Source organism: Myxocyprinus asiaticus, chromosome 6, assembly GCF_019703515.2.
Source record: "Myxocyprinus asiaticus isolate MX2 ecotype Aquarium Trade chromosome 6, UBuf_Myxa_2, whole genome shotgun sequence".
Lineage (NCBI taxonomy): Eukaryota > Metazoa > Chordata > Actinopteri > Cypriniformes > Catostomidae > Myxocyprinus > Myxocyprinus asiaticus.
The window spans coordinates 11745918-11763950 of NC_059349.1; the positions used below are offsets into that span (position 1 = coordinate 11745918).

The 18033-nt window shown below is 36.5% G+C and overlaps 1 protein-coding gene across 1 annotated transcript in view; it reads right to left on the minus strand.

Annotated features, from left to right (window-relative positions):
• kcnt2 (potassium channel, subfamily T, member 2) overlaps positions 1 to 18033 on the minus strand; it is a 45681-nt gene that overhangs the window by 18079 nt on the left and 9569 nt on the right. The window contains exons 9-21 of the mRNA XM_051700046.1: positions 14180 to 14360; positions 13758 to 13922; positions 11229 to 11365; positions 10747 to 10810; positions 10465 to 10573; positions 10263 to 10371; positions 9482 to 9631; positions 8984 to 9171; positions 5425 to 5557; positions 5174 to 5279; positions 3637 to 3809; positions 3377 to 3448; positions 3130 to 3264 (exon numbers count right to left, since the gene is read on the minus strand). Coding sequence (XP_051556006.1) covers positions 3130 to 3264; positions 3377 to 3448; positions 3637 to 3809; positions 5174 to 5279; positions 5425 to 5557; positions 8984 to 9171; positions 9482 to 9631; positions 10263 to 10371; positions 10465 to 10573; positions 10747 to 10810; positions 11229 to 11365; positions 13758 to 13922; positions 14180 to 14360 — 1722 coding nt within the window. The remainder of the gene's footprint in view (positions 1 to 3129; positions 3265 to 3376; positions 3449 to 3636; positions 3810 to 5173; positions 5280 to 5424; positions 5558 to 8983; positions 9172 to 9481; positions 9632 to 10262; positions 10372 to 10464; positions 10574 to 10746; positions 10811 to 11228; positions 11366 to 13757; positions 13923 to 14179; positions 14361 to 18033) is intronic.

An 18033-nucleotide genomic window follows, 5' to 3' on the forward strand; every position in this document is an offset into this window, starting at 1 on the left:
CCACAAGATCTTCCATACAGTATGTTGAACATCGTTAATGTATCAACAAATATCTATGAATAGCTGCACAATTAATTGTACATTTATACTCCTATTTGTAAAGTAATCATTCACATGTCTGCATTATTGCATAAAGAGCATTACTGTAAACAATTTTTGTTTTTACGAAGGAACGAGCAAGGTTGAGTGTTATCTGATTACAAAGTAATTAGTTACTGTAATCTAATTACATTTAAAGTACAAAAAGTAGTGTAACATTACATTTTAAATTTGTGTAATCAGATTACTGTTTCCGACTTTCAAGTAAATTAATTACTTTTGACAACATTACTTTGATTACACATATTTCTAAATATTGCATTTCTGTGACAGCTGACTTATAGACATTATTTTAAATTCATCGAGTTGAAAAACTATTTTTTCTGTAAAAAGTATTTTAGAAAGTATCTTAAAAGTTATTAGTAATGTGATTACTTTTCCGTTAAATAATCAGTATTGTAACCTGATTAAAATTTTAGAGACGTAATTAGTAATTACTTAGTAGTGGATTACTTTCTCTGAATTACTTACCCAATACTGCAATTATTGTCCTTGGTAATTGACAGCATACCACAGTGGCTATCGAAAGAGTTTTACTTTTGTAGACCTGTAATATTTACAGAAGCCCTGAACCGCACTTAAAAAAAAAATATCATAAGGTGAAATGTTTTTTTAGGTGTCTTAGTGCCTTCCTGAGCCTATGTCCTAGAATTTTTTTGTCTGTCTAAAAAACTTTTTTCTCTCTAAAATTGTTTTTCTGTCTAAAATGTTTTTCTTTCAAAAATGTATTTGTCTCTCTAAACATATGATTGACTCTCTAAAAAAATGTATCCTCTCCAAAAAAAAAAAATGCAAAACATTCTTAAGAACCACAGCTGTCATCTGTCACTTTGTATGCATAAGATTTCATGCTTACTGATACTGGCACCTGGTGGCCGAGGATTGTCCCGCATGCTATTGTCTCTTTGAGGGAAAGAGAGACAAAAAAATAAATAAAATAAAATCTGAGAAAAAGAAAATTGTCAGAGAAAAAAAAAAAAATAGACTGAAAAAAAAAAACTGTATGACATAGGCTCAGGAAGGCACTAAGACACCTAAAAATAAATTCATCTTTTTTCACAGTGTGGTTCAGGGCTTCCGAAATATTCCCTTTAAATCACCTGAAGTCTATAGCCAACGTAAATCAAAGTAAGATGCAAGTTTACCTGTCAAACCCAGTGCTTCAGTTACTCTAATTTGCAATATTACTTTGTTTAATAAAATATACAACATTCTGTGCTCTTTATTGATAACCTGAAGCTCAATGGATGAGGAAGACAATGGCAACATTGCCATCTCCTGTTCACATTTAGCAACTCCTAGATGTTAGAATTCATTTATCGGGTAAAATTAGGTTCTAGTAAAAGGCATATATTCTATATGTCTTAGCTCGAATGTGCCCCAGCCATTTGCTCTTTTGGTACACTAACCCCTTGAAATAAACCCTATACCAAAATTAATTGAGAGGCCATCATGCAACAAGTTGGAGCACATGGTCCAATTTTTAAACACTCTCTAACCAAAGGGGTCGGGAACCTATGTGTCACGAGCCACAAGTGGCTCTTTGTTAAAAATCAAGTGGCTCGCCGGGTGTCTCACCATTCACCAACACATGATCGTTTAAAACTTTCTAGAGATAATTTTCCTGCAGAAAGTGTGGGTGTGATTGCAAAGCTTGAAGTCAATGACACTGTTTTGATTTCCTTTCTCCCGAATTTGTCGTATAGCCTACTCCTGGTGAACAAGGTTCGAAATGAACACCCGCCAAATGCAGATGCACCAGCCACTGTGGAAGGCGTCCTGTAAGACTTCTCTGAGTGATATATTACAAGAAATTAGACACAAAGACGCGCGTTTGACAAAACGTGATTATATTTTGAAGAACAGACAAAAGAAAAGCCGTCGATGCTCGTGTCTGATTCGCTGTTTGTTCAGAGGCATGCAGAGGGACCCTGTCTCGTGGAACAAGCACATGTAAAGAGTTTTCACTCCTTTTTCTCTGTTTCATTCAACTGAAAACTGTTTGGAAGAATAATGTTGTCTATGTGAATGCTGCAAATGATCTCCGATCATCTCATGAGGTGCTGTGAGTTTAGTTTGCTTTATTTCCATGGAGCAGTTTGCTCTACACATTGTGAACGCAACTCTACAGGTTCAGTAATGTATACAGGGATCTTTGTATTAAAGAAACAAAGATGAAAGTGATTAAATCATAAAGTAATACAAGACACGTTTACTTTGAACCTAAAATTAAGTTCTATTTTCTTTTCTTTAGGCAGCATTAACTAAACGCAGCACAAACACATTCAATAAGAACATACATTTGGCAGCACTTTTTGGGAACACAAGGGAATTTTTTAGGCTTATTTATTATGATGATTATTATAATTATCTTTACATTTACAATTGTCTTTAGTTCTTAATTTGTAGGCTATAAGTAATTTTTCACCTGTTGTGATACTTGCGTGATGGCAAATGGGGCCGTTGGAGACGGTAAAGATTTGGGGAGGTGGTTATATATACGATTTTTTAATCACTTCGTTATTTAAATAGCTTTTTTTGTTTAATTAAAAGTGCAATTTGAATTTAGAAATGCCTTTTGTTTGAATTTTTCGTGTTTCAATAAATTAATTTAATTTTTAAAGCAAAATCAATAAAGCAAAAATATTCACCGACCTTGGGGGTTGACCATATAATCGGATATCGCAATATTTTAAATGCGATTATCATTAAAATATTTTTTACATATCGCCAGCTCAAAAGGGAAGTTACATTTTTCATGAACAACTGTAAAATGAAGTAAATTTATAGAGACCCGCACAAACACGTGTACTCAATTCAATATTGCAACATGTTACTTATTCATTTTTGCATATTTGTTTGTTTTTGAGTAGTTTATGGACAATATAAAAATTGTATTTTATTGAAAAACATTGTTTTTTAAAATCGTAAATTATTCGTTTGTGGTATGGCTCTTTCGAAAAAATGCATCAACCAAAAATAAAAAAAATGGCTCCTTAGTGAAAAAATGTTCCCGACCCCTGCACTAACCTGAATAGGGTCTGAACATTAACAATGGTTTTGGCATCAGCCATATAGTCTTCCTTAGCGCTCATGGTGCTCTCCTTGTCCACTACCACCATATTGGCAGCAAAAGAGACGCCACAACGCAACAGATCGTCCAGGCTGTCAGGGAGACAGAACCATAAAAACAGTAAAAAAATTAAATTAACTAGTAAGAAGTCTTTATGATTCATGATTTAAATGTTTTCTTTGGATTCATGATGATGTCTCATACTTGTCAATTGATCCAACCATGTAATAGATCATTGGGAACCAACAGATGGTTTCAAGAAATTCTTCACTTGGCCTGAAAGAGAGTAAATCCAAACCACAACACAACATTGGCCTAATATCAGCCATGACCTATAACTATATGATATAATAACATAAGAAATGCAATTAAAACACTAGCAAAAGTTTAAAGAGAGAGAATAAAGTTCAATGAATAAGATGAATGAGTGTCCTGGAAAAGCTGAGGTAAAATAAGATGTTTACTCATGTTCCAAGAGTAGCACAATCGGGCAGAGCTCATTCATTGGTCTATATGAGGCTCGTAATGGGATGATGAAGTTGGACAAGCTTTTTCCTGCTGTCTCAGCAGACACGATGATGAGCTTATTCTTCAAACCATACGCTTTCACATCTTCATCATCTTTGTGGTCACAAGCCTTAGACAAAAACTGATATGACATGAAGATGATTATGCAATACAGTATTAATAATTCAACACAAAATCAACCCATATTAAGCAAATTCTACAACTAAATTAAGAAATATACAGTACTATGTGGCTAAATACAGTAATTGTGTTTGGAGAACTTCTTTTGCCATTTTTAACCATTTAACCATTTTTCTCCACTTTAAATATTTTTATATTTAAAATAGGTGTGACAAATGAATTTTTAAAAGAACAAATATTCAATTTTGTCTCTCAATTAATACGAGGTCATGAAGCATGCACAAAAATTTGAATACAATTAGAAATATGGTATTTAAAACCATTTTACTTTAGTAAAGCATGTCACTCTGCAGGCCTGCTGTACATTTTACGGCATTCAGCTATTTTACCATGCTGCTAGGATCCAGACAAAAAAGTAAAGCTATAAGTTATGGTTATTAATGCTGAAAATGGGAGTCACACCGCAGGACTGAATAAATGAATACCTAGTTCAATATAAACACTACAATGTTAACTAATAGTAGAAGGTAAAACTCTCCCTCTTCCTAACCTACAAGCTTGAAAATGTCTGATTTACTTCCTGTTTGGGTCCTGATTTGCAAAGTCATAAAGGACCATTAAAAGATTTCCCAATGAAAGAATGTATCCACATGACTCAATAATTGGTGACAAAATAGCCATTATTATTATTATTGTTGTTATTTTAAATTTTAAGGGAAATATTCAGGAAAATGTCCATATTTTACTTTAAATTTATACAAAATATATAACAATTTGAATAGATAATTTTATGTTTTACCACAATAAAAATGGCAACATGATCAGCCAAAAATATGAAATAAAAGGAAAAATGAATTACCTTTTTTTTTGAGGACACTAGAACTTAATATAATTCCAACTGCTCATGTTCATACATTAAAGGTGCACTCAGTAATTTTTCCTAAAGAAATGAATTATAATTTTGAAACATATGTCTATGAGCACTCACATTAAAATGAAGACTCCAGTCATATCAGTAACCTTATAAAAGCTGTTTTATTCTACATGGACAGGGTCCCCCTAATGGGGGCTGCCATGTTAGAATCACATGACCAGCTGAATACTACTCACTTAATCTCAGTAACCGCTCCGTTATTGGACACTTTTACTCTTGGATTGAAATTAATCTTGGCCGACTGTAACTAAAAACTACTGATTTTGAATGATGCTGCAACCATGCCACTAGGTGTCACAGTAACTCCAAGATGGCACCAACAAAAAAGTTGCTGAGTGCACCTTTAATAGTGAGATACTGAGAGATATTGCTGTCAACCTAATACAGTACAATAAAAATACAGTACATTATTTTAATACCTTTACCAGCTGCATACAACATATAGGCGTTTTCTCTTTCCGTAAATGGCAAAGTGTCTGTGAGCTTCCAATGTAGGGTAAATTTGGAGGATATCCCCTGATGTAACTTTAAAAATAAGAAATAGGGAAAGAGTTAAGGAAATGTCCCAATAGCCACTGTTTTTACATTATTCAGTGTTTCTACTTCTACTTTTTCAACTTTCATGACAAGATAGACTATGTTTTAATTTCTCAAGGAAAGAACTAATTACCCATCACTACATTCATCTTCATTTAAGGGCTGACTTGTATTCTTTGACCTCTCGCTGGGCAGGTTGGCAGTGTGAAAGGAAGGTGAATTTGGCATGTCTAGAGCAGGAGCTGTGGTTGTTTTTGTTAAAGGATCTGTTGAGGAAGAGGGACCTAAACTGGATGGAATACTTACATCCTGCACTTCTATGGCCACAGTACCTTTGGGAAATACAAATAAAACCTTTAGTCAAATATATATATATATATATATATATATCCCAGTAAAGGAGATATTTAAAATTTAAAAAATTGCAATAATTGGAATTATATTAAAAGTAATGTCTAAATACAACTTAAAACACTGATTTGTGTGCTTTTGTTATTTTCTTATAATAAACATCAAAAAAACATCAAAATTGAATGTTACAAATGACCTAGGTTTCATTCTGGATATAATCTAAGGCTGTCAATCACTAATTTTTTTTACATCAAATTATTACAAAATGTGCCGATTCATTAATCGAATTAATATCATATTTAAAAATTTGCTGAGAAACCCACTAAATAAAGAAAATTCAATATACATAAATTAGGGCTGTCGATTTAACATGTTAATTCAGTGTGATTAATTATACAAAAAATAACGCATTAAAAATTTAACACAATTAATCATGTCCCTGGACTGTCATATGGAATATTCATGAGCAACTCAAGCTTGAAGTACCACATGTTTTCTCCAGGGGGCAGTAAGTGCAACTTCAGCTGTATAGGCAACATGCAGCATATACAGAGAACAAACCAACCCTTCAGCAGACAGCACAACACAAAGGGTGCATCTCAATCAGCTCCCTAGTTCAATGGACAGGGCACTGATCAGGAAGTCAGCCATTTCTAGGGCTGTCTCAGTCGCAAATTTGTCCACTGCATTAAACCATTTGCTCCCTAAAAATTCCCAGAATGCACTGTATAAACCAGGAAGCATCGTTGTTCACTATGTTGCCTTACCGGAAACATCGTCATGACTTCTGAAGTCTTTCAAGTCATTAGAAGACGAGCACAAGTGTAAATATATGATGTCAATGGCTTATTTTCTCTTTAAAATATATGTTTATAATGTAATTCTTCCATAATGAACATGAAAAGGGAACAATCTTTTAAATATTAGGGTTAGAAGGTAAAAAAAAACCCTCTTAAATATTTTTTTCTTTATTTTTCATAACACTGTACGTTTGAATATCTACAATGAATACAGTGATGTTGCTGATTAATACCAGCTGTGTTTTAATGCATGAGCTCATTATCGTGTTGCAGGTTATTGAGTCATAAGTGTCCCAATGTGCAGTGGATGAACTCCCCTACCAGTGCCCGAATTCGTGTTCACAATATACTGATTCACAACATAGCAAGGGACCTGATTGAGACACACCCAAGGACGCGTTCTTGCATTTAAAACACAGCTTGATGGAGCGCAAATACGTGTTTTTCTAAGTACTAAACTACGTTTAATTTGACACAGCGACTTAAAAACTGTATGTTTATGATGCAACGCAACCAAAGTGAGACGCTCCAGAAGTGTCCGTCTGATGCAGATGTACATTGACGGGTCCTTGGACAAGCCCTCATAATAAATCTCAGACTGATTGACAAATTCAATTGCAAAATGGATTGCTGTGAACTGTAGGCTAATGATTGGCTTATGTTCAATAATATGGGAATAAACAATATATTGCATTCTAAAGCCATGTTTTGTAATGTCTCATCAATGCTTTTCTCATCACAATAATGTAATGCATTTTAATTATCTGAATACTATTTTTTTTATAATATATATAAATACAGGTGCATCTCAATAAATTAGAATGTCGTGGAAAAGTTCATTTATTTCAGTAATTAAACTCAAATTGTGAAACTTGTGTATTAAATAAATTTAATGCACACAGACTGAAGTAGTTTATGTCTTTGGTTCTTTTAATTGTGATGATTTTGGCTCACATTTAACAAAAACCCACCAATTCACTATCTCAAAAAATTAGAATATGGTGACATGCCAATCAGCTAATCAACTCAAAACACCTGCAAAGGTTTCCTGAGCCTTCAAAATGGTCTCTCAGTTTGGTTCACTAGGCTACACAATCATGGGGAAGACTGCTGATCTGACAGTTGTCCAGAAGACAATCACTGACACCCTTCACAAGGAGGGTAAGCCACAAACATTCATTGCCAAAGAAGCTGGCTGTTCACAGAGTGCTGTATCCAAGCATGTTAACAGAAAGTTGAGTGGAAGAAAAAGATGCACAACCAACCGAGAGAACCGCAGCCTTATGAGGATTGTCAAGCAAAATCGATTCAAGAATTTGGGTGAACTTCACAAGGAATGGACTGAGGCTGGGGTCAAGGCATCAAGAGCCACCACACACAGACGTGTCAAGGAATTTGGCTACAGTTGTCGTATTCCTCTTGTTAAGCCACTCCTGAACCACAGACAATATCAGATGCGTCTTACCTGGGCTAAGGAGAAGAAGAACTGGACTGTTGCCCAGTGGTCCAAAGTCCTCTTTTCAGATGAGAGCAAGTTTTGTATTTCATTTGGAAACCAAGGTCCTAGAGTCTGGAGGAAGGGTGGAGAAGCTCATAGCCCAAGTTGCTTGAAGTCCAGTGTTAAGTTTCCACAGTCTGTGATGATTTAGGGTGCAATGTCATCTGCTGGTGTTGGTCCATTGTGTTTTTTGAAAACCAAAGTCACTGCACCCATTTACCAAGAAATTTTGGAGCACTTCATGCTTCCTTCTGCTGACCAGCTTTTTAAAGATGCTGATTTCATTTTCCAGCAGGATTTGGCACCTGCCCACACTGCCAAAAGCACCAAAAGTTGGTTAAATGACCATGGTGTTGGTGTGCTTGACTGGCCAGCAAACTCACCAGACCTGAACCCCATAGAGAATCTATGGGGTATTGTCAAGAGGAAAATGAGAAACAAGAGACCAAAAAATGCAGATGAGCTGAAGGCCACTGTCAAAGAAACCTGGGCTTCCATACCACCTCAGCAGTGCCACAAACTGATCACCTCCATGCCACGCCGAATTGAGGCAGTAATTAAAGCAAAAGGAGCCCCTACCAATTATTGAGTACATATACAGTAAATGAACATACTTTCCAGAAGGCCAACAATTCACTAAAAATGTTTTTTTTATTGGTCTTATGATGTATTCTAATTTGTTGAGATAGTGAAATGGTGGGTTTTTGTTAAATGTGAGCCAAAATCATCACAATTAAAAGAACCAAAGACTTAAACTACTTCAGTCTGTGTGCATTGAATTTATTTAATACACGAGTTTCACAATTTGAGTTGAATTACTGAAATAAATGAACTTTTCCACGACATTCTAATTTATTGAGATGCACCTGTATATATAGTTGTAGTTACTGACAAAATATCACCACAACCACAGAAATAAGCTACATGGTTGAAAATATGGGCAAACTCTCACTACTTTTAACCCTCTGTGAGATTTAAGAATTGCAGATTGTATCTTTGAAACATTTTGGAATTACCATAAGACCACTTTGTCGGACCCATACCGGTAATGACACTGCTCATAGGGAACTGAGTTTTTTTGAGCGCTCTCTGGGCCTTGAAACTGGAGTTCTCCTCCTTGCCACTGATGTAGAAGCACATGTCTAAGGGTTTCATGATGTGCTGAGGACCGGGGTTCAGCAGAATACTCTCAGTGTCCTCAGGACAGACGCCAATAAGACAGATGCCAAACCTTTGAATGAAAGAGAAATTTAAGTAGTCCCGAGAAGCTCCTGTTTTACCAACGTACTACAATTGGAAGTATTGAATGATATAAAAAAAGCACAGAAAAATGATTACCCTGAAAGAAAATATGCCATGTTTGTACAAAAGAAATGACGGGAACTGTTGAATTCTTAAATCTTCATCAATATATTGTCTATTCTATTAGAATTCAGATGTGAGATATGGCCAGTTTTTGTAGAATCACACATCATTTCCTCTACGTTATGACTTTTAGCACATTGTTCAAAAATGGTTATTGCATCTTTTGATGTACTCACTTTTTAAATGCGTTGAAAGAGGCATAAGGGAAGCTCTTTCCCTCATACTTGGAAAAGAAGACACTGTCTTTCAAAACAATGTTGTACACCTCATTGCCTGAGCACTTTCCATAAATTCTATGCCAATCCTCAGGAGAGTGCTGACCCTCTCTGTAGAGATAACAGCTTTAAACAGTTTGAACGAACAAGTGGTGTTTCACTCTTTTATTATTGCATTTTGTCTTTCAAGGAATAGTTCACACCAAAATAACATTTCTGTTATCTGTTATTATAAAAGGAGATTTTTGAAGAATCATGCTGCTCTTTTTCATACAACAACAGTTTATGGTGACTACATCTGTCAAGTTCCAGAAAGTTATCCTTATTCACTATAAATCCGATTGGATCACAGTGCAGGCTTTAAGAGGGAAATGCTTTGATGCTGCACGCAGTTACCAAGTACTCAATCCCTGTTACCAATATACTGTACATCAGTAAGATGTTGCCTTTTCATTTTCTATTGTTTAGCATCAAACTTTTGGCAACTGCAGTACATTTGAAAAGTATCACAAAACAACTTCAACCGTGAACCTGGCAACACTGTGTCTGATTTGTGTACAGGGCTCTGCACATGTGCTACGCATTAGAAACCATGTGAACGAGCTTTTCTCGAGATTGCACCAGGAAGACTGCAGATGTCAAGATTTATAGTGAATACGTTTTAAATTAAAGACTGAATTATTATTTTTCGGTGAACTATCCCATTAAAGGGTTATTGATGTCACAGGGTTTGTGTACTCACAGGCCTTGAGTGGTGTGCACTAGCAAGGTGATGAGGGTGGATGTAGCAGGACAGATGCAGTTCAGGGCCAGCATGGCATATTTATACTCTTCCTCACAAACAACATGATCTGAAGGGGGAAATCACCAGACAACAGTGTTCAAATTTGACATTGTTTAGGCTGTTTTAGAATAACATTTCGACAGCACATATTTGATGATACCTGCAAATTTCACATGAAATTTGTTTTCTGGTTTGAGAATTTGAACAAAAAGAGGACAGTCCGGAGCACAGTCTTTCACAGCCCAGGCCCGCAGAATGGTCTGGTGATCCTAACAAGAGATCATTCAAATGGTAGGATATTCAAAGAAAGCAAAGCTCACATATTCTATCCTTCACATAACTTGACTATGTGAAGAGGATATAAAGACAATGCTCTATGTTATTTTATAAAACGGATAGTTCCAGTCCTGGATGATCAAGATGAAATCTCAAGAGTACGTACTGCTGCATTGCGGTCAACCTCACAGCGACTGGTCAGAATGAAACAAGCTTCAGCATTATCCATTCTGTAAGTAAAGATATTTTTTACTCTGTTTCTTAGAGATTTGATTGCTCTACAATGAACAGTAGTAGAAATCTCCAATAGATCAATAATATACCCACAACATGAATGTCAAAATGCAACAGAATGACAAAAAGCCACTACTGCCCTGCTGCAAAAACCAGCATTGCAGTTCGCCAGCATATTTTGTGTTTTGGATGCTGGTCTCAAGCTCGACAAACAAAACTTCCTTGGTCAATCAGCATTACCAGACCACGCTGATTGACCAGCGTTTGTGTTTTTCGCTGGTGAACATTTTGGCTTTGCTGGTGCACCAGCTCGACCAGCACCAAAACAGAATTAACCAGCCTACACCAGCATGAAAATTCATTAAACCAAATGCTGAACACATATAAATAATATACAAATCTCTTTGAACTCACTTGGTTCTGACCAAATCTTGGTCTTTGAGGGCAGAACCCTGTAGATATATGACCCTATGTGACCACATCGGGATCTGCAGTACCCGTCTCACTCGCACATCCATCTCTGTTGGGCAAAGGATGATGACATAGTGGTCCTGGAAGACACCAGGGGAGTGTCAAACTACAATATTAGCAAGCAGTAGCCATCTTTTATCTGCTTTACGATAAATGATAAATGGCTGCCAAAGACCCCCCCTCATCTGGTCACCCACCTGCGTCTATACATGTCCTTCCAAAGGTTTCCAGTGTTAGGAAGGAATGGCTGAAGTTTATTTTTTAAAGAAGTTTATTAAAAGACGAGGCAATGCAAACTACATTGTCGCCAAGAGCAATATGCAAAGATGGTGAACTATGGGTCAATGATGCGACGCTCGTTTCTTTTTTTTTTTTTTTTGGTCTGGATCTATTAAGTTATTCAAAAATACATTTAAAATGAATTTCACACAAAACAGTTACTTGAACACAACTATACAATGAACATTTTTTCAATTATGGAGTTCAAAGTCATTTTTTTTTCTGGGGTTGTCATGTGGTGGAACCATCCAGAGAGAGTATAAAAAAAAAAAAAAAAAAAAAAAAGAAAATTACACACTGTGTGTGAAGAAAGATTAAAAGATTTCTCATTTTAATTTTAGTTATTGAATTATTTGTCAATGACACATTTACCTTATATATACTTATTACTTTCACAGTCCTGTCACTCTGTCAGTCTGGGTTTTGTCTGACAGGACTGTGGCATCATCGTCCCATGTCTGTCTTGTGTTTTTGTGTGAGTGCACGGTTTTGGTTGTATTCCCTGCCGTGCACTCTTCGGTCAGTCTTGTTTCATGTCTGGAGCATGGTGTCTGGATCCTGACTTCCTGTCTGGTTCGGTTTCGGTCTGTGTCGGGATCCGGACACTCATGCTCCATGTCTGTCTGTTACTGATGTGGGTGCATCACGCTTATGTCATCTTGGCAGCATGCACTCGCGTCAATAGTTTGTCTGGCTCTCGCGAACGCGGCTGCGCCTCGCGTCACGCTCGCGTTGTGTTGCGTGTCCGGGTCGCGAACTGTCTTCATGTTGTGCTGAGGTTTGGTCACTTTGGTCTAAGGTGTCGGGTGTGTGTGTCCACACTCTTGCATAGGTGTCCTGTCTTGTTTTTGTCGCCTGTTGCGTGCATTGCGTGACGTTTGCCTCGCGATGTATGCTCCGGTTTAGTGTGAGAATGCGTGGCATGGCTTTGTTTGGCGTTGCTACGCATTCTCTCGTCTTGTTTGTCGGTTGGCATGAGCGTATATTGCCTTATTGTCTTGGCGATGTGTGCTCATGCCATTCAGGTGTTTTGTTGTCTTGTAAGAGCACGTGGCTTTGATATGTTTCTGTATCGCCACGTCATACCCCCCCCACCGTTTGCTTATTATTAGTTCATTTGCCTCACCTGTCCCCTGTTAACCCATTTGATTTCTCTCCCTATTTTAGTCTCCTCCTGTTTGCTGTCCTGTGCCAGTTCGTCTTGTTTCCAGTCTTGTGTTTTCAAGTTTTCCCTGTCGGTCCTTTTTCCCCCACCTGGTTCCTCTTTCAGTCCGGTCAGGCCTGTTTCCCTCTGCCCCAGCCTGGATTACCCTTTTCCCCTTTGGGGTAGTTTATGTTTGTTTTTGCCCCTTGCGGGAGTTTTGGTTTGTGTTTTTGCCCTTGTTGTTATTAAATAAATTACCTTTTATTTTTCAACTCTGCGTTTGGGTCCTGCCTCTGCATTCCGTGACAATTACACTGTGCTCTGGAATCCTCGATTCTGATTGGTCAATGGTGTCATCTAGCGGCCTGATATTTCTGAGTAACAACTATACATCCAGGGAATAAGACGTATCAGACCGTTCATCCAGGTATTGCGAGTCATCTTTACTGCTTCTCAGATCACTCTGCGATCTCTAGTAATAAGCTAATTAAATACAAGTAAGCTAATTAAACCTTTTAAACTCAAATCAGTTTTATGTCCATTTATTAATTTTTTTGTAGTCATGTAATGAGCTGGATATTGAGCAGTCAGACAGTCATTTTCATAAAATAAACACCAACAGAACTCTGACACAAACCTGAGGTGCAAACCAGCTGTACAGCTATTTATTTCATCTCACATAATTACATAATATCAACGCAAATCAATATTTTATGTCCATTTATTTATTTGGTTAGTAGCCATGTAATCAGCAGGATAATGTACAGTCAGCTGGTTGTTATGGCAAAATAAACCCCTTCATGCTGATACAAGTCCTGATCATCCTGTCAGGGTTTATTTTGCCATAACAACTGGCTGACTACATTATCTCTTACATAACAGAGTTGTCTCCTTTGTTTGTGAACAATAAAAATATACACTTCATATCCAAGACATTTGTTATTATATTGAATTTAAGGAATAGGGTCTCAAGGACTCCATTAATTGTGAGCTTACTTTGGTTCTGTACTATGTATGATGTAGCTTTTAGCATCTGTGTCTGAATGTACCTGAAGCCTGGTGTGGGCATAGAACTCATTTAGGAAATCCATCAGCACATCACTTTTGAGCGAACTGACACACAGCACCACGTGTCTTTCGGTTTCCGCCCTGTGCCTGCTGTAATCTCCTCCAGACTTCTGCCGTTCCATCCACAAGTATACCAGCTCCTCGAACTAGCCCCATCACACAAGAAAGAGAGGTCATATTGCACAGCATCTTCTCTAATTTCCCTTAATGACATTACTTTGACTGCATTATAGGTATTCAAAGATGTCCTTAGAAACAGCTAAGCCTAGACACTGTGGAGACTTTTGAGGGGGTGGCCACCACCACTTGTCGGACAGACTGTGCACCTGCTCATTTTCCCAACACCACCAGGCATAACTCAGTTACTTGTGAGTGGTCTATGTAGTATCCAAGACAGGTTTACCTGGATAGGGAGGACCATTAAAGCGACAAATATCATGACAACCACCAGCAACTTGGAGGTCCAAATATCAGGGACGACATCTCCAAACCCCACTGTAGAGAAGGTCACGATGCAGAAGTAGAAAGAGTCAAAAAGTGTGACCCTTTTTCCAGCACGCTGCAAGTGCTCCACTCCACATATGCTGGAGAAAGGTAAACAAATCCAACAAAAGTAAACCACACAAGAGTCCAAGTCAAGTTTCCAGAACATTGGAGACTGTGTAGTATATACATTAATATGTCTGAGTATCTTATTCATTATGGAAATCCATATTGAAATTCTTATTTTATTATTACACAGGAATGACAATAAAAGTGTTGTAAGTGATGTTAGCCGCTTTGCTAACTATTGCCAAACTTAGCCAGACTTAGCATAATGATAGTCAATTATAGCAACATGGAGTGATATTTAGACCAAATACTAGAGCCTTTCTTTTGCACTGAGATTTCAATCACCAGTGAAGACACCATGGGCCAGAGAACGAGAAAAAAAGAGAGCAGTTTTTTACTATTCATTGAAGAAAAGTTAGTTTAGGAGTAGACAAGAAAGTGCACGATATTTCAAGGTAGTATATCCATGAAAGTAGTGTATGATTGCTGTTTATTCAATGTATCAGTGACACTTTGCAATAAGGTTGTGTATTAACATCACACAATTACACATTACATTACACAATAGTTAACATGATCTAAGAATAAATAATACTATTACAGCATTTTCAAATCTTAGCTTATGTTAATTTCTACATATACTAATGCATTTTTAATATAAAAATAAATTGATGTAACATCATTAAGAACTAACCTGAATTAACCATAAATAATAGTACATTCATAAATTAATTTATGATACCTAATTTAGAATGTTACCAATCACAAAATCATAATCCCCATCGACCCCCAGTTTAATCGGGTAGCAGCGGTTCATCACACTTTTGGAATATTTGGCTTTTGGTATTTCCCATGCGCAGCAGTAAATGGCAGCACTTGAACGTTTTGCCGATCGGCCCACTACTCGACCAGCCCACCAGGAAAAGTCCTGGTGCTCCCAATGGCCAGTCCATCCCTGGTGTAGAGATGCGTTTATCCTCAGTTTATTGTCAATTAGGAAGTGTTGAATTAAATAATTATTAAATTACAAACATATTGACTGAAGAAAGAGTGTAAGTTATGATTGTTCTGACTTTACTGAGAAGGACATTTAGAAATGTCCTTGGACCTCTTACAATGTTAATTGAATACCCCTGTCCTATCTGAACGTTTAATTGTTAATGTTTACATGAACATTGATTCCATGATTCATTGACAAGCATATATATATATATATATATATATATATATATATGTGTGACACACTAAGATTTTTACTGCCCCCCTCTAACCACCCCATTAAAAAATTCCCGGAGGCGCCACTGTCTAAGGCATGTGAGATGGCATGTGCAAGATGCTTCTTTTTTTTGGGTGAAAACAATGCATGGGCTGATGTGGCAAATGGCCATTAGGTAATGGACTCAGGAAATGGTAGAGATTGCCTCATTTGCTCTTGACCCTTTATTTGCATTAGCCCACAAAATTACACCACGTTTCTGAGCAAAGAGCTTGTGAAAATATGCTCTAAAAGCGTGGAGATGCACTTAATGGTAACATAATGGTGATCATTTAGTGCTGTATGTGGTATTCTAATGATGAGCACTAGACCACAAAGCAATTATAATGTTGGTTTAGTCATGAGAGACAAAGAAAAGCCCCCAAGATGTCGACCCAACAAGAAATAATGGAGAAAGTTATTGATATTGAGGTCTACAGCATATTGTTATTGATATTGAGGTTTTCCAATTTATCCAACAAGTAATAAATATATAAAACAAAATGAACTCAAAATGTACTTGTTCTTATGCTAGAAAAAATGTGTAATCTTTTTTTTTTTTTGTAATATCATGTCTTCTTAATATTCTGTTGGTTTAGTATGTTTGACTAAGAGCCTTGCAGAACACCTAAAAATCAAAACAAATCCAAAAAATGTTCTACATGACATGTTTTAGTAACTTTGACAACTAGAAATTGTTCATATACTTTTCATCTTTGTTTTGAATGACTGTATAACTGATTATACTGTAACAGTAACAGTACACTGTAGCAGTATGTTGTTTTATTTTTTGAAAACATCTTGAAATGTTTTGATGAAACTGTGTATTTGTGTTCTCTACTCAAAAATGGTTTCAGTAGTTCACATGTTAATATAATAATTAAACAGGGTAAAGGTAAACGGATTTGGCTCACTGTCCAAAGTGGAGGGGTTGAGCTCAAGACTCGACCCGAGCTCTGAACACAAACTTTTTTGCCAATTTGCCAATAAGAACTGAGACAGCGAGTCGTTAACGTTTAAAGATCCATGAGATACTGAATACTGTTTTGTTTATCCCCTTTTGTTGTGTTCGGGTTATTTTGACCCGGAAGACTTTTTTCCTTATTATTTTTTCACACACACACACACACACTGTGTGATGATGGCCCTTTTGTGCATCGTCTTTCCATGTACACTCTTTGAGGAATCTTTCAAGATCTTCTCATCATATTATGTTGTTTTTAGGCTTGTTTGAATCGGGATAGTCTTCTGTAAGTTATGATATGTCATTGTCTATGTTATATGTATGTTTCAGGAAGTAATAAGGAAAAACGTGACAAAAAGACACTCCTGTTTATTAGATTTATGTGTGTCTGTGGGAATTTCATACACTAAAACTCACTACAGTTTGGCCTCTGAAAAAAAAATTCTCACCACATTCTACAAATTGAGGCCTTTCCAATGTTATATAACACATGGCTATCTCATCTTTATTATGGTTTTAACAACTCTGAACATTATTGTTGTGATATATTTGCAAATGATGAGAAAGAATCAGTTATACAGTCATTCAAAACAAAGATGAAAAGTATATGAACAATTTCTAGTTGTCAATGTTACAAAAACATATCATGTAGAATGTTTTTTTTTGTTTTGTTTTGATTTTTAGGTGTTCATTGTAAAATCCAGATTCTAAGCTTTAAATGACACCTATTTTATTCATATCAAGCAAGTGGTTATTCATTATTAAATATATATATATACGTATATATATATATATATATATATATATATATATATATATATATATATATTAGCTGGGAGTGCCTCCCACTAGCCAGGTATGAGCTCAGTTCAATTAATCCTTCAATCAATAAAAAAAAAAAAAAAATGTTTAAGTGTGTTAAAAAAAGGAGTACAAAACCTGCCATAATTACAAACAAAAAAAAGTAAAAAATAAAAAAAGATCTAATTTAGTATCTTGGGATAATAAATGCAATATGAGAGATCTACTGTATAAACAATTTTAGTCATTCTTGACTGGGAACACAAAATGTGTTTGCACAAAATGGACATAGCACAAGAGTTAAATGCATAGTAGTTTGAAATTATCATTAATCAGCATCTCTATGATTCATCTCTCCCGCTGAAAAAGGAAAAAACTGAAAGCAGCATAAGAGGGTAAGCAGTGCCAAAGTGCCACAGATAATAGACCAAGCAGTTGCCACTAGCGGAGGCAGTCTCATGCTAGGGTCGGACTGGGGGTAGGATATTATTAAGAAGTGGAGAACTGGGGGATAGAATTTGGGGATACTAGAGAAGAAATGTTGTCGATAGAACTTAAGAAGCAGTTGCAATTATGGGTGATGGGAACTGAGCTCTTGCGGGAGCTTTTATTGCACTAGATGAATCTGAAAGCACCCCAGGGAGTAGGGAGGGGAAAGGAGGGGACCCTGTTATGCCCGGACACA